The 24,115-nt window shown below is 45.6% G+C and overlaps 1 protein-coding gene across 1 annotated transcript in view; it reads left to right on the top strand.

Annotated features, from left to right (window-relative positions):
* CELSR2 (cadherin EGF LAG seven-pass G-type receptor 2) overlaps positions 1–24,115 on the top strand; it is a 107,115-nt gene that overhangs the window by 34,448 nt on the left and 48,552 nt on the right. Inside the window, exon 2 of the mRNA XM_066623682.1 lies at positions 68–712. Within this exon, the coding sequence (XP_066479779.1) occupies positions 68–712 (645 nt within the window). The remainder of the gene's footprint in view (positions 1–67; positions 713–24,115) is intronic.

Genomic DNA, 24,115 nt, shown 5'->3' with positions numbered 1-24,115 from the left:
AGCCGGCACATTCTTCCCTTCTCTGTGCTCTACAGGCATTCACTTTGTCTCTCTTCTCTTTCCACAGATGGGATTCACAGTGTGGCTGCCCAGTGCACACTCCAGGTGACCATCATCACAGATGAGATGCTGACCAACAGTATCACGCTGCGTCTAGAGAACATGTCCCAGGAACGTTTTCTGTCACCACTCCTGTCCCTCTTCCTTGAAGGAGTGGCCACTGTGCTTTCTGCTCCCCGGGACCATGTGGTCCTTTTCAACATCCAGAATGACACAGATGTGCAGGCAGCCCGGATTCTTAATGTCAGCCTGTCGGTTTTGTTGCCAGTTGGAGCCCATGGGGGGCGCTATATTCCTTCTGAGGACCTGCAGGAGCAGCTTTACCTCAACCGTACCCTCCTGGCTGCCATCTCAGAGCAGCGGGTTCTGCCCTTTGACGACAATATTTGTCTGCGGGAACCCTGTGAGAATTACATGCGCTGCGTCTCAGTGTTGAAATTTGACAGCTCTGCACCCTTCATTGCCTCTGATACCATCCTTTTCCGACCCATCCACCCTGTCAATGGTTTACGCTGCCGCTGCCCACTTGGCTTCACTGGTGACTACTGTGAGACTGAGATTGACCTCTGCTATTCCAACCCGTGTGGCAACAATGGGCACTGCCAGAGCCGTGAAGGAGGTTATACCTGCGAATGCCAAGAAGGCTACACTGGTGAGTATTGGTTAGTGTCATAGGTCATTGGAGAAGGCTGAATGAGTTCCACTAATCTGATGGGTTCCACTGATCAAATCTATCCTGTCACCCATCTGGAAATGCTTTCTCCTTTTATTTTACTGTTTGGCCTGGACCAGTCTGGAAATTCTGTCTGGTTTTGATGTCACTGGCCTTTCTGTAGTGGTTTTCAGTGTTCAAGATGCTTAACAATTCTTAGCAGATTTATGCTCAAAACAGCTCAGCAAGACAGACATGTTAGGCTTAGGCCCAAATCCTAACCAGCTTTCTAGCACTGACATAGCTGTGCCAATGGGGCATGTGCTGCATCCTGCAATTGGATCGCAGTCGTGGAGGTCTCAAAATAAGGGAATGTTTGTTCTCTTACCTCAGAGCTGCATTGCCCCTACCTCCATGCTAGAAAGTTGGTTAGGATTGTACCCTTAGAGATGGAGCATTTCATTGTGGGGCTTTGAACCTGTGTCTTCCACATAAATAAGACACATTGTTAGTGCTGTACCACCTGGCTTTTGTTTTCCCCCTCTGCTGTTCTGCACCAAGGTCACCCAAATTCTGCTTTTCCATGTAAAGCTGAATTTTACAAATTGTATAAATCAAGCAAATTAGATAATGGTTGTATCTCTTCACTTATGTTGCCGCTTCTGAATGTGTCTCCCACCCCCTGCCCCTCCTGGCTGCAGATATTTCATCCGGTATTGGACACTTGCTTCTTCATAGCCTTAATGTCAAAGCTGAGATTCTTGGCAATGCTGAATTCTGCTTTCAGTGCCAAATCCTGTGCTTCTGTGGAATCACAGTTCTACCCTTGCCTTTCACACATTCTCTCTCTTGCTCTTTTCTTATTCTTGTTCTCTTTTCCTGTTCTTCTCATGTCAGAATGGTGTGGGAAATGATGCTCAGATTGTGATTATCTGGTGCTATATTATAGTAGGAACCCATTTTGGGAGAGGGCAGCCAGTGTCCTGTGGTGCTTCTCTAGATCTTAGAAAAAGGACTTCTCCCTGGTACTCTTTGGAGTTATAATTCTAACTAGGAGGGAGCCTTCCTTCTCTGGGGCTAACATGTTTCGTATAGTGGGGCCTGGTTTGGCCCTGCTTTGGTGCCATTATTTGCATTCTTGCTGCTCTGCTGTGTTTGTGATACAACAGATGCAATGGCCAGGATATGAATGGCCCCTTGTGTGTGCCCCAGTTCAGCCGGATTTCTCTTCACAAAGAGCTAGACAATGGCAGGCTGGCTACAGATGCACTGATAGCTTTCCCAGTAAGGACAATAAGCTGTTCTCCTCTCCCGACCTCTCACTTATTGCAAAAAGATAAAAGCAATAGGAAGCTAGTCTTGTGTGGGTGTGCCTGTGCCTCTCTTTCACTAGGCTTCCCCAGAACCTGCATCTCTCATTGTGTATCGTAGCAGCATCTCCAGTGAAACCACCCATTCCACAGTGAGCCTGACAGGGAGTGTCTATGCTCTGACTGGATTTTGTTTTCCTGATCGGGAATGGGGTTGGCTGGTGTAGTCTGGAGGCTTTTCCTGACATTACTTTTTAATGGTAGAATCTTTAAACCTATATGGTAGACATGTATCAGTGTAACTTCAGAATGTGCCAGGGACATTAAGTGTTAGGTAAAACAAACCAATGCTAGGCCTTTTCTTGAAGAGCTATTTGTATTCAACCATGAACCAAACTATTCTGAAGTTAACACGCATCTATAGATCCATAAGACCTGAGTTTGAAAAATTAAGTTGGAAGTGCCTCTGCCATGCTTGATAGATTTATTGAGTCTGGCCCCCAGCCAGTGATTTTCAAGCTGGGTTTCAGCTGTGGCTACAGATCATGCATAGAGGTGGCAGGTGTGACCCTAGAAGACAGTGGAGCGAATCTTGGCACTGGAACTGCTTTAAACATCCCTGGCGATCACATGTAGTGCAGAAGCTGCATTTGATAAACTCTCTCCAGCTGGCTTCATCTTATGGGTGCTCTGTTTTTCCACAATGTAAAAAGAGTGAGCTTCTTCTGCTTCCTCTATGCTCTGAAACTGAAGTCTTCATCAGGTGGTTTAAGACCCAGAAATGGATTGCAACTCTACCTCAGGTGGATTTTGTTGCCACCACCATTTTGTTTTAAGGTTTAGGCCTGCGGTCCCATGGCCTCAGCTTCCTTCCTCTTTATCTTCTTCTGCCTTTCAAAAATGAGTGCATGCTGTTAACCATATCACTCTCTATCCCTCCACTCATTCAAATTGTTCTGGAAAGAATGAAGGGGCAGAAGATATAATAGCAGGACACACTTGTTAGCAGTGGTGGACCTCCCCAGTCCTGTACCCTGGGCAAAGGTCCGCTATAGCGCCCCCTATGGGCTGTCTCCACCCCCCCCACGGAAATCCCCCCCATTCATGTGAGGCTCATGGAGCCTCACGCGACCTGAGCTTGTGTCAGGGAAGCTTCCCCAATGCTATAATCTTTGCTTCCAGGAAACCAGAAGCACAGTTTCCGACCCCATCAGGAGCCTCAGAGAGGCTTCTGCAGGGTCCTAGAGGCTCGCCCCAGGGGTATTTGATCTATTAAACATTTTGGGAGCTCTACCACTGCTGGTTAGCTGCCACCAGGTAGGAAAAGAATGAGGAAGAGGAAGCATGGCTTCTCCCTAACCCACTCCTCCTGCTCACTGAGCTCTTAAAGGTGAATCTTACATTACAGATTGGGGTTTGGGGAGGAACCTACTTCTTGAAAAGTTAAAGACCATTGTTCTAAAGCCAGAAAAGGGGTATTCCCTCTACATAATATGTACTTCCCTATAGTAGAAAAGAAGCCCAAAGACATCTGAGGCAGGGAGATGCATTGTCTTTGCTACAAATTGTGATCCAGAAAAAGGATACCTGACTCTTTAGCTGTCTACCCCCTCCCCTAAGAAGAACCTCTGTAGAACTTTTGTCATGTTCTACTAGCCAAGTGAATAATTGGGTTAAGACACATTTCACAAATATGGCTACAGCCTAATTTCAAAAGAAGTATCGCTGTGAGGTGTTTCGATGATATTGGCACCCCACCAGATGTCTATGTGTTTATATTGCAAGGCAAGGAGAAAAACTTTTTAATTTGTGGAGTTGTCCCTTTCACACTCTGGGCAAGTGCAGCAGAAGGCGGAATAGAGTTTCTGCTGCTGAATTGTCCAGGCCTCATTGCTCACAACATCAATAGTAAAACACATTCTGGCACTAATCTTCTCCACCATTTCTATCTAGAAATCCCATGTTGTCCTTCTCTGCTCTAATAATCTAGACTGAAATCTTCTCTCCCACACCCACGCCCCCACATCATATGGCCCACCCACTCAGCCACTCAGCCTTCCTTGGGCACTGTACAGTCCTCTCATCAGATTCTCCTTGTAGGCACCTTGGGGGTGGCATAATCTTCCTGGGATGTTCGGAGCTTGGTGACTACAGCTTTTCAGGTTGTTTTATAAGGCCTCAAAATTCCAGGCAGCAGTTTGCCTTGAATGAGATTTGGACTGAAGCATATGCTTAACAGGTCTTGGCACTGGTGGGACTACTGATATTATCATGTGTCACTCAGGCTGCATTTGGTATCAGTGGAGGTTTACTACCTAGTCCTTCCTATTTTGGACTACAAAGGAAGATATTCCATCCTGACAGCTCTGGAGGTGGGGAAGGAGACTGAACTTTCATTCTGTCTGGTCTAGAGTGTGCTGCAAAGTGCTAGAGACACATTTTTCTTACATTTGGTCATTTTATTTTGTGGACCAGAAGGTGGTTTGGAAGAAGAATATGCTATCCTTAGCTGTTCCAACAGTCTTTTTGCGTTTTAGCTACTGCTCTGGTGCCATTTAGGTTTGTTTTCTATTTCCTGGAAATATGATCCAAGTCATTTTTAGATTATGTAATGAGTGTGATGACATAACACTATGTAGCCTATGTCATGAAGCCAACTCAGAATGAGCACAAAGCTTCCTAGATGAGCATCAGTCCTCACTCTGAATGGGCAAACACTTGCACTATTTTTTGGCACATCTCTCTCTCTCTCAAAAAAAATCTCTCCAAGCTGTGTGTATGCTTTTTGTAAATGCTGAAAGTGTTCATGGACAATGTTCCTGCATTTAGTTCACTATTAATTCTTAGTGTCCTTCCATTAACAATTACTGTGGTGATCCATTAACACACCGTTTGCTACTGGAAGAGTGCTAAAGGGTGAACTGAAAGGGGAATTGTTTTCCTGAAACCTTTCAGTGAAAGTGATTGTAAGTTGTGCAATACTGGAAATAAAAATTGAGTTTAGAAACCAGTGCACAATTGATCTGCACCATACATGCAATACAATGTTGCATTTTCTGTGTTTGCATTCTGTCAGGAATCATATTTGCGGCTGTGCCAGGTTATCCTACAGTACCCTGTAGTGTAATCTTCTGATTTGAGAAGTTTAATGTGTGCCATGACTTTTCCTCCCATGTTAGTGATAGGAATTGCTTGTTCAGACATTGTCTCAAGCCCATTTTTAAAATCTGTTATGTTGGATTGACAACCCAAAGGCTTCCTTGAACCTCTGATCCAAATTGTAGGCTGAAGGGAGCTGAAAGCAAACCAACAATTTCTGGCATACAGGGGGTTCTCTTTCTCCCCAAAGTAAGTGATTGTGTAACTTGCAGGCTCTATTGCAGTGGTTTTCGTGGGACCCTTTCCACACCAGCTTGTCTGCCAAAGAATCCCAGTACATCTGCTACAGAACTCCTTTACACTGTTGAGGATTCTGTAGCATGTTATGTGTGCACAAAAAATTCACCCAGAACATAGACCAGGCATGCTAGGTCAAACCATTACCCTGCTGAACTGAATTTACAACCCAGCTCCTCCCTAGCCCTATGGAAGAACCATAGTGTGGCCAACTGTCTTTCAACAAAGCTAGTCTCTCATACTGATGTCTCACTGAAACACCCTTGGGTTCTGTGAAACAATCTCTGCTTTAATACATGTAGGTATGTAGCTTCAGAGAGAGGGATACCAGCCTGTAAGGGTAAGTAGTCAGCAAGATGTGCATGGCAGGAATATCCTGGAATTCTTGTTTCTGGGGATAAGAAGTTTTATCTTGGAATAACAACCTTGAAATGCCTTCTAGATTTCAGTTACACAAACAAGCTTTGGTTTCTTTAATATAAGAGATGCAGTGAATTATCCCCTGAATATGGACAGATATTGGATAAGTATAAATGATATCTTTTATTGCCACAGCACCAATTTTAAAATGCACGTGTTCTAGGCAGAAGTTGAGCTTCTGTCAGGCTCACGGATAAAAGACTTTAAACTCCTTTGTTCTCATCGCAGCCAAGTGTACATGCCCCCAGCCATGATACACAGGTCAAAATCTTTTAAAATGTGGCTTTGTACACTTATACCTGGTGAAAAAACCTGCGTAGATCAAATGTTTGCATTCCTTTTTCAACAACTAGAGTTGATCCAATCAAAGATACCCTCTGGATCACTTCTTTGTCTGCTGTTCTTTGAGGCTAACACAGCAGCAACCCTCTGGCCGAAATGAGACATGGCATGCAATTGTGCGTAATTTTGCTCTCATTTCGTCTCAAAACCAAAATCAGCTTGGGAATCGGTTTTTGTGTGTGTGTGTGTGTACTTAACACCTTCTCCTCTGGCAATTTTTCTGCTCTTAATTGCCTCTTCTACCCCCTCCCCCGCTTTTGTCCTCACAAGGGAAAAGTTATAGATATCTGTATTTTTCCCCCTTAGGAGGAGGAACAGCTGGTTTGCTGATTTGCTGATATGTGAATTATTAGTCATACCAAAATGGTCGCATTTGTTGTTATTAGGAGACTTGGGGACTAAGGGTGAGTTCTAGCTAACCTTTGCTTTATTAATTATTTTCCACATTTTTATACCACCCTTCCTCCAAAGAGCTCAGGGTGGTGTACGTAGTTCCTCCCTTCCTTTTGTCCTCACAACAACCCTGTGAGGTAGGTGAGGCTGAGATAGCGACTGGCCTAAGGTCATCTAGGAAGCCCTGTTCTCTAAAATGTCTTTGTCCCTGAAGAATGCCCTTTCTGGCATTTAGGACTCTGTAGATGGGGCTCTGTGCCCATAGTCAGATGGGCTTTCCATAGAGAGGATAGCAGATTCCCTGGGGAGAAACCTCTGGGTCCCTAGGTAAGGCACATCTCTGTGACTGTGCACATGTCCAGTTGGGGAGAGATGCTACTGTGACTGAGGGGTATGAGGCACCATGATTGGGCCTGGTGGGAAAGCAGGGGTGAATCTCATTGGCTGACTTGTCCCCCATTTCCTGGTGTAGCTCTTTATTTCTGCAGCTGTGGTCCCTGTTTTGAAGCTGGCTCTCCCTGTGCAGGTGGAGGGGGAAGGAGAGGCAGACAGCACAGGGGGAGGGGGGGAAGAGGGGCTTTGTCTGCTCAGGATTGGGGAGGGGCGCTGTGGGAGAACATTGGTTTCCTTGGCAACTGAAGCTGGTCACTAGGGTGAGGGAACCAGAAAGAGGCTGGGAATAAATCTTCTATTCAGAAAATCCTCACAGGGTTGGAGATGGTGGTGATGGTGGGGTTAAGATGTGTGTAGGGATGTGAGGAAGGGGCTGGAGTAAGGGGGAGGGTCAGAATAGAGAAGGGAAAAGCTTTGATTAGAGAAGGGGATGGAGAGAGAATGAACCGTTTGAAAGGGGAGGAAGTGTAGTCATGCCTTTAATCAGAAGGCCTTGGGTTTTGAGGTTAAAATGCCTTATACAAATGGTTCCTTGGAAAGTCCCAGCACTGTCTATAATGGTGATTCCTACTTCACCACTCTGCTCAGGGAGCCTCCACAACATACAGCTACCAGAATCTTGTTACCTTGAGAGTATCCCTAAAGTGATCTGTTATGTTAGCAAATGACTCCCGTGAATGAACAAGTGAAACATTCCAGTGTTCACCACAATCAGCCGAGTTCTGAATATTCCCCTCAAGTCGATAATTTGATAAGTGCACCCTGCAAATTTGATAATATTATAGTACAAAAAGGAAAGTACTGTGAAACAGAGCAAAGGGCTTTACTGTACTTGGAAAATAATCAGACATGTATATAATTTTTTCTTCTGCTGCTTTTGTTTTAGAACAAAGCTTAAGCCCTTCTCATAACCAGGAGGATCAGGAACTTAAAAGACAATCTCACAAGTTCAGTATCTGGGCTTTTAAATGACTCCTACAAATGGTGAGGTTTGCAGAGTTGCACGGTTGTCCAACCCCACAGTTGGCACAAGCCCTGTAGCTTCAGTTATCAAAAGAAGCATCTGTTTCTTTTTACAGGCTATTTTTACAGTCCTTGGCATGTCTCTTCAGAAGTAAGCCTCATTAAGTCCAATGGGACTTACTCCTAGGTTAGTATAGGATTGAAGCCTTGATCAGGGTGAGATCTATCCTCCGAGCCCTTGCTTATCCCCCTTCCTGTGCTTTTGTTTCCTGTGTACAAGAAAAGGATACTAAAAATTAAATTCCTTAAATGGCTCTGAGCCACTGTGATCAGGTTTTATGGGAAGCCTGCATTGAGGAGGGAAAGAGGGTGATGGACCAGTGGTAGCCCCCATCTTCAAAACAGACAGCCAAGTAATGTCATAGCCATCTCTCACACCCCAAACGTCATCAAAAACCAGGTCTTGTTATCTCAGGGGGTACAGTTGGCTCTGAAACCTCCTAATTATTATAATATGACCTCAAGGTTTTGTGAGTGTTCCAAGTTAGTGGAGATTTTTGCAGCAGCCCACATTTTTGTTGTAAATAGGAATTCAACTTCCTTCCTTCGAGTTTCTCTGTTTACACTATCAGAGTGCCTCAGGGATGAAACCTACAGGAACACCAAGTTTCTATTCAATTATCTCAAGCCATCCTGGGGATTTGTAGACGAGCAGCAAGATGCTGTGTCTGCAGCCTGCCAGTCTGTTGGCTCACAGACCCAGAAATCCTTACAGCAGCTCCTTGCAACTCCCCTCTAAGGCTTCCTTGCAGTTCAGGAGCTCCCAGCTTGAAGGAGTTTCCTAACTCGATCTGGAGTCCAAAGCACACCTCCCAATGAGTAAGTTCTGCAATAGGGCTGACTGACTGTAGACATCCTAGAGCACAATCAGAGTTTTTTAGACTATAACCTCTCATGAATCTGGCACTGAGGCTGCAAATCCTATGCACTGAGCTCACTGTAATGGCCAAATGTACATGCATAACATCAGTGTGTAGATCCTATGCAAGCATGTCATTGCTCATGAGAGTTAGTCAGCATCTTCCGTTCATAGCTTCCACTCAGCTTCATTACTTAATGGAGTTTTGTGCACAGCAGTTAAAAATAAATAAATAAAAAGAGATATGTTACAAATAAGAAATGACTCAGAGGAGAGCTTTAAAGAGAATAGAAGATCTTGCAGACGAGGCGTATTGTTTTTATAATAGGCAGAGTGTAGGTTTGTGAAGAAAAACTAATTAAAGAATTTATTGAGAATTTTCTACTGTATAAAAGGCTGGCAGAAAGAAGAGAGAGAACAGTTGTTCTCCAGACTCACAATGGATATGACATGGGGTTGGGTTGGGTTGGCCAGGCCTAGCCCTAGCTGAGGGCCTGCACTCACCTGGCCAGGCTGACCTCTGAACCCTTAAGAGTGGTGACAGTGATCAGAGCTGGCAACAGGTTCTTGGGGACCTTGGTGCAAAATCCTGAACTTGAGTCCACAAGGACTCCTTCACTGGATGGCGCATTGTATGCTACCACTGTCACCAGGGATTAGCCTTGTCAGATGGGTTCTCTGATGGGTATGGCCTTCAGTCAGTGCCCTACCTGGCTGACCCCCTGATGGTACCCTTGGCAGCGGAGTATCTAATGCAGCATCAGAGGGTAGGCAGGTGTTGCTGTAGTGGCTGAGTGCAGGTAGGGTGACCAGATACAATGGAGGACAGAGTGCCTATACCTTTAACCAGCGGTTCTCAAGCTCTCAGGGTGAGTTTGAGCCGCAGTAAGTGTGTATGGGGGCAGGGGAAGGGAGGATGCAGGGGCTTGCTGTCACTTACCAGAGCCTTCAGCACCCTTCTGCAGTGTACGCGAAACCAGATGTGGTTGTGATTGCGATTTTGAAGGTCTCCGCAGTGTGGGAAGCCCACTGGCGCAGGGGCTCCACGCACCCCAGGACTCAGGTAAGTGGCAGCAAGCTCCTGCTCCCCTCCCCAGCAGCATGATCCAGTGGTTTGCATCGCTGCCTTCTCCTTCCCTCCCCCCCTTAAAGGGGCAGAGTCCAGGGCTTTCTGGCTGGGGTGTCACAACACCCCAGTTTGAGAACCACCACCTTTAACCATTGTATAGAAGTGGAAATTTTGGCAGGTGCAGCTTTCTAAAACCCTTCATGTGCTTCACTTGCCAAAACTCCTTCTTCTATACAATGATTAAAGGTATAGTCTCTCTGTCCTCCATTGTGTATGGTCACCCTGAGTACAGGACTTTGTCACAAGGCAGCAGTGATGGATATGACTAGAGATAATTGGCTTAAAAAACAATGATTAGATTTAAGTTATAATCTAAAACAGGGGTGTCCAAAGTTTTTGGCAGGAGGGCCACATCATCTCTCTGACACTGTGTCGGGGGCCGGGGAAAAAAATAATTAATTTACATTTAAAATTTGAATAAATTTACATAAGTTTACGTAAATTATATTAAAGATGAACTCATATGAATGATTGAAGGTCTTGAAATAGCTCAAGGCCTGTAAAAGGCCTTGCACAAAGCAAGACTGGCCTTTCCTTTGCTGCCACTACTGCATCACAGAGTGAAACAGCAAGCAGTGGAGGAAGCCCTCATCCCACAGCTCATGCAAGAGGTCAAACAGTTGCCCTCACGCTGAGAGCAGATGCATTGGGCCAGTGCGGGCTCCAAAAAATCTCCAGAGGGCCAGTGGCTCATTGGAGACTGGGGGCTCCCTGAGGGCTCCATTGAGAGGCCTCGAGGGCCGCAAGTGGCCCCAGGGCCGGGGTTTGGGCACCCCTGATCTAAAAGATTAGATTTAAAGTATACCTTAGGAAATACCTTAGGCGGCTTTCGATACCATTGACCATGGTATCCTTCAGGGCCGATTGGCCGAGTTGGGAGCTGGAGGCACTGTTTTGCGGTGGTTCCGCTCCTACTTGGAGGGTCGGTTCCAGATGGTGGTGCTGGGGGATGCCTGTTCGACACCCTGGCCCTTGAGATGCGGGGTGCCACAGGGCTCAATTCTGTCCCCCATGCTATTTAACATCTACATGAAACCGCTGGGAGAGGTCATCCGGGGGTTTGGAGTGGGGTGCCATCAATATGCTGATGACACCCAGCTCTATCTCTCCTTTCCTCCAGACTCCAGGGTGGCGGTTGAGGACCTGGAGCGCTGTCTGGAGGCAGTGAGGATCTGGATGGGGGCTAACAAGCTGAAATTAAATCCGGATAAGACAGAGGCTCTCCTGGTTAGGAAATCCTCGATGCAGGTGATGGACTATCGGCTTGCGCTGAATGGGGTTGCACTCCCTCTGAAGGAGCAGGTCCGCAGCTTGGGGGTCCACCTGGACTCGCAGCTGCTCCTGGATTCCCAGGTGGCGGCTGTGGCAAGGGGGGCCTTCGCTCAGCTTCGGCTGGTGCGCCAGCTGCGGCCGTACTTGGATCGTGCAGACCTGGCCACGGTGATCCATGCCTCGGTGACATCGAGATTAGATTACTGTAACGCACTCTATGTGGGGCTGCCCTTGAAGACGGTTCGGAAACTGCAACTAGTGCAGAATGCGGCAGCCCGTGTGGTTACTGGAGGTAGGCGGTTCGACCCTGTCAGTCCGCTTCTCCAGCGGCTGCACTGGCTGCCCATTCGTTTCCGGGCCCAATTCAAGGTGCTGGTATTGACCTTTAAAGCCCTATACTGCTCTGGACCAGGGTATCTTAGAGATCGCCTGCTCCCGTACAATCCGGCTCGCCCTCTCAGGTCATCAGAGAAGGCCTTTTTACAAGTGCCGCCGCCTAGGGAGGTACGTGGGGCGGCTGCAAGAAATAGGGCCTTCTCAGTAGTGGCACCAACGCTATGGAACTCCCTTCCCCTTGACTTAAGAATGGTTCCCTCTCTTAAGACCTTTCGGCAAGGCCTGAAGACCCTTCTGTTTAAACAGGCCTTCTGAGTTCTTGGCCTTTTAACATCTTTTTAACATCTTTTAATATTTTTTTACAGGCCTGATTCTTTTATGACTTGCTGCTGCTCTATGCTCTTTTTACCTATTTTTACTCTGACTGCTGTTTTTAGTATGTGTTAATATGTTTTTATTTGTTTTTTAAATTGTTTTTAATATGTTGTAAGCCGCCTTGAGTCCCTTTGGGGAGAAAGGCGGGGTAGAAATAAAGTTATTATTATTATTATTATTAGGAAATAGCAGGGCTGGGTCTATTTTGTGAATCTACACAAATGTCACATGATTTGGCTTCCTGAGAAACTTATCCTTACTCTTTATTAGGAAGTTTTCTAGTCCCTATGGCATTAAAGATAGCCAAGAGGGTGCAGGCAGTGCCTGTAAAATCTCAGATGCTGGTACTGGAGAGGGGAGAGTAGTTTTGGGTTGGATTTCCTGCTACAGGCAGGCAGACATTGGTGCCCTGCTTAGCTCCTTGTTCCTCACCATGATTGACAGAAGCAGAATAAATTATGTAAATTAAACAAAGACATGCAAAGTAGCTTAATTTATATAGACTGCAGAATTAATCTTTCTTGTCACTGAATTCGGATTATGGCTTAAGGCTATGGCAATAAATGAACACAGAAGTATGAATATGGGTTACGTTGATGCAGAATTTTCTTCATCTCCTTTCATTCTGAGCACCAGTATGCACAGTCCCGAGAAAAACTTCCTAACTCTTCCTACTGTATTTACAAATTACAAACTTGGCCTGTTTAGATATCAGAATCTTTTCTCCTCTAATCTCAACTTTGTCCTCCTGCTTCCTCTTTAAATCTGCAGACTCCTATAGAATCTCCAAACCATTCTAATGCCCTGGGAGTCTGGAAATGAAACAAAATTAAACCAAGGGTGATAATAGAAATGCGCCAATAGGTCTACCTAACTTATTAGTCCTCTATATCAGTGTTTCTCAAACTGTGGGTTGGGACCCACTAGGTGGGTCATGAGCAAATTTGAGGTGGGTCCCCATTCATTTGAATATTTTATTTTTAATTTATTAGTCTTGATGCTACCCTGATATGTACCGTAGATACTCACGTATAGTATGTGAAATTTTTGCCAAGTAATCAAGTTCTGATTCTCACTTTGCCTGATCTCCGGGTCAATCAGAAGGCAGAGCCTTTCAAATTTGAAAAGTTTCATTTCTCAAGCACCAAGCGCAGGTGCCAAGTTTCTCAAGCAGCAGGCAGGCACCAGGCAGGAAGGGCAGAGATTGTTTCAACTGGGAAATTCCAGCCAAAGTTAACATTTTAATCTCCTTCCTTCTTCTGCAGCCTGGTTCTGCTTGGCAAATGCTTGCAAAGCAGGTCTGTTTTTTGAAACACCAGGATGGGACCCTCCTTCCTAGGCTACAATTCAGTGCACCATTACTTAAGAATAACACCCATGGAAAGCAGTGGGTCTACTTCTGAGTAAAAAGGGCTGCAAATATATGCAGCTGCATCTCTCTGCTGTGAATTGAATTGCACATTCCCAGTTATGTGTTATATGCTGTATGTAGAGCTTCTGGCTTAACACACCAGATACCTTAAAGGTGAATGTGATTCATGGTTCAACCTTTTTCACTTGCCTATCCCTTGGCAGCCCATTTCCATAAATTGTACCCTTCCTATTAGCGAAATGTTTGTAATTAATAATACAAGCCCTCATCTCTCCCATATGAAAGCCCACACTTCATGTATTCATCACATATTTTCTCTTTTCATCTGTTTGAAGAACAGAAGACTCTGCCTTTGCACTGTTTTGCACCAGAAGTGTGCTGATAAATTCTGGGTGATTGATCACTTTCCATATTATGTTTCAACTTTTTTACTGTGCTGGTTTTCAATCACTGGTTCATAGTTGAATTGATGACCAAAAACTAGCTATTGGTGGGGCTTTCATGGCCAACTAGCGACCTTCCTTCCTGCCATGCTAGCCTTGCAAAGCATTCCGGAGCACGACCTGCCTTTTTCTGCCATTATTCCATTCTTTTTCAAGTAGCCCTACAGGTCCTGTTGAGTGTCCCTGGGAGTACATGAATATCAGGTTGGGAACCACTGTTTTACTGGTATGTTGTTTACAGTGCACTTACTCTGATAGTGTTTACAAAAAGGTGGTGAAGACCAGAATTTTAAAAAGTATAAAAATGTATCTTATGATCTTTTATTATGTTTTTAATAAATTAGAGACTACAGTTCTTAGGTAACAATTAGTGGTAGGTTATTTTTCAGGATCTGGCCTTGGGTAAAATCTATAGTCAGACACCCCCCTAAGTTTAACCCCCGACTTATCTGAGGGTCATAGAAAAGTCCATGATTGTTGGCTCAAAACATGTCCTCGGCTTATCTGTGGTGTCGACTTATAGGTGAGTGTCTGCAGTAGCTGCATTTGGGGAAATGTTACCCATCTGTACTTTTAGCAGGCTACTATGTATACACTTTTAATAATGATAGTAAATGGGACTTATTCCTGAGTAAGTGTGGGTAGGATCGCAGCCTAGGATTGTTCAAAATCTTCCTGCTTGATGATGTAACTTCCGGTCATGACATCACTTCTGGTGGATCCTGATAGATTCTCATTCTAAAAAGTGGGTCCCGGTGCTCAAAGTTTGAAAACCACTGCTCTAGATTGTTAGTTGCACAGGGAAAGAGATCTTGGTTGTTTACTTCACACAATTTGTGTGTGAGTGTCATTTCTTTGAAGATGCTGTCAAGCATCCTATTGTTTAAGTTTCCATTATTATCAAAGGCACATAACAACATGTGGGTGGGTACTACTGGGGTGTGCTTGTTCTTTTCCAGGAGCTCTCCAATGTTTTCTGAATTTTTGATTAGTCAACTTTTTCACTGAAGCAGACTGAAGTTTGGCAGAACTCTGGGGAGTCAATTTTGGTTTAGTAAGGCTATACTTTAACAGCTGAACACTGATTAAATCTGGATAAAGTATGGTAAAAATGACATTTTTGAAAACCAGCGTGTGTCCATATATGTATGCGAACAAACAGAGAGGGAAATCACACCTTTCACTATAGTGCTAAGGTGGGTTTAGTAGCTATATGTTATTATGTTCTATTTTGGTGGGAAATATGAACCACAGCCAGTCTTAGCCTGATTTCTGAGAATACAGTGGAAACTGATATTAGTCCTGCTGCTAAGTCTCAGGACTACTTACCATAGATCTTATGATATTTGGTATTGCCCCAGTGCTGCCTATCAAGTCAAATGTGTTCCCCATCCAGTCAAAATCCAAAGAGTGGCATAATATTAGTCATGTTGAAAGTTCATTGTTAAAATAAACTTTTTGGCTACTCCCACAATTATTTGGGGCCAGAGTTGATAGCTGCTCCTTAGCTTGACTATTCTTCTTTTCTAGTTGAACTACTGTACTTTTAAACATGGTGAAAAATCCCTTGTTTATGCCAATAAAGGTGGAATGAATGAATGAGTGAAAAATCTCTTCTTTGGATGGAATGGGACTTCTGTGTCAGCAATGGTTAGAGTATTTTGGTCAAGAGTGTATGTAGGCTTTAAAGGCATCTACGTTATGTGATGTCCTTCTCCTGGACTAACACCTCTTCTGTTGTTGATCTGAACTGCAGATGGAGATTGGAAGGCAGGGCAATGGTTCTGCGCCTGTTTGGACACCCTTTCTCAATTGCTGTATTAAAATATTTGATAGACAAAATAATAAAGACAAATACCCCAGTTGTGAGTCTGACTGTCATCTCACATCATTCCACAGACATATTTATTGCAACACCAAAGCAGTTGCGTCGTCAATTAATTTATATTGCAAACAGTTTAAAAACTTGATCTGTTTCTTGGCAATTGCCATTGTATAGGGATAAATCCACAACTAAAATATGGTCCCTTCTTTCCCTTTCTTTCTCCAAAGGCACAGTTCAGTGCCCAGTCACTCATACTAAAAGGATTTCATTGATATCTGTATCTTTTTGTACTTGTGGCCTCCAACTCATGCATGCTCTGATTGAATATTTGCCCTGTTCCACAGCCAAACTCAGCCTAAACAATAATCTCACTTAGTGGTGAGGAGATAATTTGCATGATGTGTTCATTTAACTCTGTTACCACATGAGATTTCCTGCCCATTCCACTTTAGGAATCTCTGAGACTCCTCTGAGACTCATTTCTGTGTTAAAATAATGGCATGCCCCTTGTCTCATTTAGACTGCAATTTCTTACTCCTGCCTTTCTCTTTCCTCTTTTCTCTTCAGCCTTCTTTTATGTAAAATACTACCACCTGCTTCATAACTTGTAGCGTCTGCAATTGATAATCTCTTCCCTTATTCCTTTTTCTTCCTTTCAGGTTTTTTCAAGGTCCTACTTAGGGCCCAGGTAGATTATAGACCTATTCAGTACCACCCTTCTGTGTGTATACTGAGGGTGTGGAGGGAGAACAAGATTGCACTTGTCATCACTTTCCCATATGTGCACACTTCTTTTGACCTGTTTCTGTCATTCAAAATGGGGTGCCTAGATATGCACATAGGTCCTCCTTGTCATCAGGAATCCAAATCACTCAGTCTTTCTGATGGTATGGAATACCTATGCACATACAACTGCATGCAAGCACATTGACAAGTGGTTCTCAAACTGGGGTTCTCAATCATCAGAAAGCCCCAGCCAGAGAGCCCTGCCTCTACCCCCTTAAGGGGCAGGGAGGGAGAGAGGAAGCGACGCAATCGCCAGAATTGCATTGCCGTTGAGGGGCTCGGGGCTTGCCTGGACTCTCCAACATGTGGGCTCCCCAACATGTGGAAAATGTCAAAATAATGATTGTGACCCTCTTGCGGTTTGTGATCATGAAACCAGAAATGGGTTGCAATCCTTATTTTGAGTGCCTCCGCCCTGTGGAGGCTGGTGCGGGGCTCCCTGCACCCCCAGGAGGCTGCTATAGGCTGTGAGGAATCCAGGCAAGCCCCTGCACCCCTCAACAGTGACACAGTTTGTGTCCCTGCCTCCCTCCCTCCCCCGCAAGAACTTACAGTGGGGCTCAAACTCCCTGTAAGTTTGAAAGCTGCTGACAGATTGTCCTTTTCGTTGTTCTGCCGAATATGTGGACTCCAGGGCATGGGAGGCACATGAACGCCTGCTGTATGCAGTCCTGCTCTTCCCTCATGCATTGTTTATATACAGTATGTGTAATGGTTTTGTCATAAGAACAACCGCATGTGATGTTTGGGAATCGGTGACTGGAAAAAACTTTAGAATGAAATAGCAACTGTGGTATGTGCATGGAGAAGAATCCTATCAGAACCATGGCACTGGGATCAAGTGAGTACCATTTTCCCAGTTAAAATCTCCCCAAAGCTACAACTATATAAGTTCCTCTCATTTCCCCTCATGGGACAACAGCAGCTTCAAATTGTCCTCAATCCAATTTTTTAATTGTCCTCAATCCAATTCGTTCCCCATTCCCTACTACCTGGCTGCTATTACTTAACCTTTTAAAAAACCTGGAGGTTATGATCACTCCAGATGTGCAGCAGAATCCCAAACATCTTTACTTAGAAGTAATCCCAACAAGTTTGGTGTGATTTATTCTCCAGTAAGCAAGTTTAAGATCTCAGCTTTAAACTTTCTGACCATGTTCTGGCTGAGTTTGCTAGTTTGGTTACTTATTTCTGTCTGGATGCTTTTTTCTGCCATTTTTCATCTTGCTGCTGCTTTGTTTTGTTTTTCCATCTGTTCTCATCTTACCAGTCCATAGAATGTTTATTGGTCTTGCACTTGGGAGACTTGGCTTCAAATCCCTGCTGAGTCATGAATTCATTGATTGGCCTTCAGGAAGCCATCCTCTTATCCTGAGCTGTTACTCTGTAAAATGGGAATATTAATGACCCATCCCACAGGGTTTGGAGTAAGGATGAATAAAGATAAGGATTATAACATGCTTTGCACTTCAATAGTTCTATATGAATTATCTAACTAAGGACCCATCTGCTTAGAAAGGTCCTACATATGCTTCCTCATTTTTGCATTCACCTCTGCCCTTTTTGCTTGTCTCAACCTTCCTGCTGTAGTATACCTGAGGACATGGCTCCTCCAGTTGCTGCTGGCTGAGCTGCTATGGTTGAGCAGGCAGATTCAAGTTTATGGGAATCATTGGACATCCTGGAAGGTGCAGTTGAATATACATAAAGCCTGTTGGTTCACCTGGTTAACCAGATCTGCCAGTGATACTCCAGGGGCTCAAGCAGAGGTCTTTGCTAGCCCTGCTACCCAAGATCCTTTCAGCTGGAGTTAGGAGGAGTTGAATGTGGACTGTATGCATATAAAGTGTGTGCTTTGTCACTGAGTAAAGACCTCTGTCTCTTAAAACCTTTTCATCTGTTGCACTATATCAGCAGTTCCCAAACTTACCGTGGTCATGGTGCCCTTCTTTTGTGGCAGCCTCTTCTTCCTCACTCCCCTAATTGCCACCACCTAGGATCGCCAGAGATATCATGCAATGCAAGATGTCTGTGCCCAGGAGAGCCAGGAAGAAGAGGTCACCAGGGACATCCTACGGTGCCCCTGTGAATTTGCCATGGTACCCTGAAGCACTGTGGTGCATGGTTTAGGAACCATTGGACTATACCATACACTTTCGAATCCTACCTTGTTGGGGGTGGACCTGATGGGTAATATTGTAGCTTTTCTCCAGAAAGGGCCTTATGACACTCTATTAATAGAAAGAAGAATAATCATGTCTGCCATCTGACGTTATACTTTACTCTCCATAGCAGCTTCAGATGTGGCAGGCTTTTCAGCTTTATTGGTGTTCAGCAGTCTGCTTACCTGAACACTTTGGAATCAACAGGCACAGGGGAGTGCCTGCTGAAGCAGTGAGGCTGAGCAGCATTTTCTGTGAGCTTGATTGCCTTCCACATGAGATAAAAGCCCTTCTTGACTTCTGTGTATCAGGGGCTCAATGTGTCGCTGTATATCTTTGTATTCAAGTGCCAGTGCAAAGTGGGGGATTTGGAAGTGTCACTAAACTAAGGATGGCTCAGCCCTCAAATGACACAACACGTTGATGGAGGAAAGAATTCAGAACCAGAACTGATTGGAAGAAGCAAGCTAATACAGATGGAAATAGAGCAGTGATGGCAAACCTTTAAGAGACCGAGTGCCCAAACTGCAACCCAAAACCCACTTATTTATCGCAAAGTGCCAACACAGCAATTTAACCTGAATTCTGAGGTTTTAGTTTAGAAAAAACTCATACATTGACATCTTTTACCTACTAAGACTTGTAACCCGTAATGAACTTTTCCTCTAGAAATTTGTCCAATCCCTTCTTAAAGGCATCTAGGCAAGTTGTCATCACTGCTTCCTGTGGCAAAGAGTTCCACAGAGTAATTACATGCTGGGTAAAGAAATATTGGCAGGGAGGGGGTGGCTGCAAGAACTTGCCACTGCTCATTTTCTCGAACAAGAAAAAAATTTTTTTTTAAAAAGCCCCACCCACAGAAGTGAACTGTAAGGCTGCAATATCAGCCACTCTTTCCTAGGAGTAAGCCTCATTGACTCTAATGGGGCTTACTTCTGAGTAGACACGCACAGGAGCGGGCTCCAAGGCTGCAATCCCAGCCACTCTTTCCTGGGAGTAAGCCTCATCCACTGTAATGGGGCTTACTTCTGAGTAGACACGCACAGGAGCAGGCTCCAAGGCTGTAATGCCAGGCACTCTTTCCTGGGAGCAAGCCTCATCCACTGTAATGGGGCTTACTTCTGAGTAGACATGCACAGGAGCAGGCGCTAAGACTGCAATGCCAGGCACTCTTTCCTGGGAGCAAGCCCCATTATAACGGGACTAACTCCTGAGTAGACATGCATAGGATTGGGGTCTGGCAGTCCAACACTATCCACACTTTCCTGGGAGTAAGTTCCATTGACTTCAATGAGACTTACTTCTTAGTAAGGCAGGACCAGCACCACGTGCAGGGCTGGCGCCCCAAAGCCCACAGCAGCAGCTTCGCTATGCCCACCCACACACTGCACCCTCACGCTACATGTGAGCTGCCCGCCTTACCCCAGACAGGGGAGGGAGGAAGCGCTCCCATTGGGCTGCTGGGCAGAGGGGGGGTGATGTGAGAAATATCCTCTCACAGCCTTCCTCCTCCCCATGGCCTTGCTGGATGGGGCGCCTTGGGAGCATGCCTGGATCTCCCTCTTCCCCTGCTGTCTGTTCCTTCCCCCCCTTGGCCTCACCCCTCCCTCCTTTGCCCTGGCTGCTGCCAAGCAGGAGGAGGCTGGCTTTGCGGCTGTGCCGGCTCCTCAGCCTTCCATGGCAGGCACGCAGCCTAGAGGCTCATGCCTGTTTGGGGTGGAGGAGCGCCCCTCAGTGGGTTGCTGGCCTCGCCCCGTTCCCCCCCCTGCCCCTGACCAGGCATGGCCCCCGGATGCCTCCTTACTCTCCTGCGGTAAGCCGGGGCGGGCAGGGGACAGCTGGGGCAATGGTCCGCATGCGCACAGAGAGGGTTCTGCGTGTCCTCTCTGGCACGCGTGCCATAGGTTCGCCACCACTGAATTAGAGGATATTTTCCCTGATACTAGTTTGAAAATGTTCTCTACAAGAAGCTGCAATCAGTTTTTGGGGTGTATGAACAGTTCCCCATAGGATCAGTGGTGTTATTGCTATAACCATCAACATAGCCTATAGAAAATAATAGTCCTTAGCATTTATATAGTGCTTTCAAGTGCTCAGTGTTTCACATTCATTGTTTTGGTAAAATCCTTGCAACAGCTTTGTAAAGTAATGTAATAGTCAGTACTGTTGTCATCTCCATATTAGGGACAGAGTCCTGAGAGGGGAATGACTTGCCTAAGGCAACCTGAGTTCATGGCAGAAATGAGTTTTGAACCAAGGGCTTTCTGATTTGTTGCTGTGTCTCTATAGAGACAGCTCCTTGACAGCATACAGAATCTTTTCTTCTACATCTTATATATTGAGACCTCTTTTTGAAAAAGAAGAGAAAACATTTACACGTTATAAAAGCTTTCATAATGACATAAGAAGAACCTTGCTCTGTCAGGCCATGATTTATCTGAGGATGTTGAGCCCAAAGCTGGAGGGCCTCAGAACACTTCCCGGATGCAGCCAGAAGGCAAGACCAAATTGCGCTGGTGGCATTCAGTCACATCCAAAGGTGTTCTGAGGTGTGGGGAGGCGCTGCCTCCCAGACATGAGCAGAAGTTGCTGAGTGCCTTCTGGTTGTATCAGGGAGACCGGTATCCCCGGGGGTCCAGGAACTGATCTCCAAGGGATGCTAATGGCCCACTGTGTATGCCTAGATTTCTATGCCTCACAAGGCAACAAGATTCATAAGAACATAACATAAGAACATAAGAACAGCCCCACTGGATCAGGCCATAGGCCCATCTAGTCCAGCTTCCTGTATCTCACAGCGGCCCACCAAATGCCCCAGGGAGCACACCAGATAACAAGAGACCTCGTCCTGGTGCTCTCCCCTACATCTGGCATTCTGACTTAACCCATTCCTAAAATCAGGAGGTTGCGCATACACATCATGGCTTGTACCCCATAATGGATTTTTCCTCCAGAAACTCGTCCAATCCCCTTTTAAAGGCGTCTAGGCTAGACGCCAGCACCACATCCTGTGGCAAGGAGTTCCACAGACCGACCACACGCTGAGTAAAGAAATATTTTCTTTTGTCTGTCCTAACCCGCCCAACACTCAATTTTAGTGGATGTCCCCTGGTTCTGGTATTATGTGAGAGTGTAAAGAGCATCTCCCTATCCACTCTGTCCATCCCCTGCATAATTTTGTATGTCTCAATCATGTCCCCCCTCAAGCGTCTCTTTTCTAGGCTGAAGAGGCCCAAACGCCGTAGCCTTTCCTCATAAGGAAGGTGCCCCAGCCCCGTAATCATCTTAGTCGCTCTCTTTTGCACCTTTTCCATTTCCACTATGTCTTTTTTGAGATGCGGCGACCAGAACTGGACACAATACTCCAGGTGTGGCCTTACCATCGATTTGTACAACGGCATTATAATACTAGCCGTTTTGTTCTCAATACCCTTCCTAATGATCCCAAGCATAGAATTGGCCTTCTTCACTGCCGCCGCACATTGGGTCGACACTTTCATCGACCTGTCCACCACCACCCCAAGATCTCTCTCCTGATCTGTCACAGACAGCTCAGAACCCATCAGCCTATATCTAAAGTTTTGATTTTTTGCCCCAATGTGCATGACTTTACACTTACTGACATTGAAGCGCATCTGCCATTTTGCTGCCCATTCTGCCAGTCTGGAGAGATCCTTCTGGAGCTCCTCACAATCACTTCTGGTCTTTACCACTCGGAAAAGTTTGGTGTCGTCTGCAAACTTAGCCACTTCACTGCTCAACCCTGTCTCCAGGTCATTTATGAAGAGGTTGAAAAGCACCGGTCCCAGGACAGATCCTTGGGGCACACCGCTTTTCACCTCTCTCCATTGTGAAAATTGCCCATTGACACCCACTCGCTGCTTCCTGGCCTCCAACCAGTTCTCAATCCACGAGAGGACCTGTCCTCTAATTCCCTGACTGTGGAGTTTTTTCAGTAGCCTTTGGTGAGGGACCGTGTCAAATGCCTTCTGAAAGTCCAGATATATAATGTCCACGGGTTCTCCCGCATCCACATGCCTGTTGACCTTTTCAAAGAATTCTATAAGGTTTGTGAGGCAAGACTTACCCTTACAGAAGCCATGCTGACTCTCCCTCAGCAAGGCCTGTTCGTCTATGTGTTTTGAGATCCTATCTTTGATGAGGCATTCCACCATCTTACCCGGTATGGATGTTAGGCTGACCGGCCTATAGTTTCCCGGGTCCCCCCTCTTTCCCTTTTTAAAAATAGGCGTGACATTTGCTATCCTCCAATCTTCTGGTACCATGGCTGTTTTGAGGGACAAGTTGCATACCTTAGTCAAGAGATCTGCAACTTCATTCTTCAATTCCTTAATAACCCTTGGGTGTATGCCATCAGGGCCCGGTGACTTATTGATCTTTAATTTATCAATGAGGTCTGAAACATCTTCTCTTTTAACCTCTATCTGACTTAACTCCTCGGTTAGGAGGGGCCGTTCGGGCAGCGGTATCTGCCCGAGGTCTTCTGCCGTGAAGACAGATGCAAAGAACTCATTTAATTTCTCTGCCATCTCTAAGTCTCCTTTTATCTCCCCTTTCCCTCCCTCACCATCCAGAGGGCCAACCGCTTCTCTGGCGGGTTTCCTGCTTCTAACATATTTGAAGAAGCTTTTATTATTCCCCTTAATGTTGCTGGCCATGCGTTCCTCATAGTCTCGCTTGGCCTCCCCTATCACCTTCTTACATTTCTTTTGCCACAGTTTATGTTCCTTTTTATTCTCTTCATTAGGGCAAGACTTCCATTTACGGAAGGAAGCTTCCTTGCCCTTCACAGCCTCTCTAACTTGGCTGGTTAGCCATGCGGGCACTCTCCTGGATTTAGTGGAACCCTTCTTTCTTTGCGGTATACACCTCTGCTGGGCCTCTATTACTGTTGTTTTAAGCAGCCTCCATGCACTCTGGAGAGACTGGACTCTTTTTACCCTCCCTTTCAACCTCCTTCTAACCAGCCTCCTCATTTGAGGGAAGTCCGCCCGTCGGAAGTCAAGGGTTTTTGTTAGAGATTTGCCTGGTATTCTTCCCCCAACGTGCACATCAAAACGGATCGCAGCATGATCACTGTTCCCCAATGGCTCAGTAACGTTTACATCTCTAACCAGGTCCTGCGTACCACACAAAATTAAATCCAGAGTCACCTGTCCTCTGGTGGGCTCCTTGACTAGCTGATCTAAGCCACAGTCATTTAGCACGTCAAGAAATCCGGTTTCCTTATCGTGACCAGAACACAAATTGACCCAGTCAATATGAGGATAATTGAAGTCCCCCATGATTACAACCCTGTCCCTCCTTGTCACCTCCCTGATCTGTTTCCTCATTTCAAGGTCCCCATCAGATTTCTGGTCTGGAGGACGATAGCACGCCCCCAGTATTACATTGCTGCACAAGCCTGGTAATTTAACCCACAGAGATTCTACGGTGGAGTCGGACCCACCTTCAATCTCTACTTTGCTGGATTCTATCCCTTCCTTAACATAAAGGGCCACCCCACCTCCAACACGCCCCTGCCTGTCCCTCCTGTAGAGTTTATA

The sequence above is a fragment of the Tiliqua scincoides genome, chromosome 4 (assembly GCF_035046505.1).
Source record: "Tiliqua scincoides isolate rTilSci1 chromosome 4, rTilSci1.hap2, whole genome shotgun sequence".
Lineage (NCBI taxonomy): Eukaryota > Metazoa > Chordata > Lepidosauria > Squamata > Scincidae > Tiliqua > Tiliqua scincoides.
The sequence above is the reverse complement of the archived record's forward strand: the minus strand, read 5'-3'. Positions and strand labels throughout refer to the sequence as shown.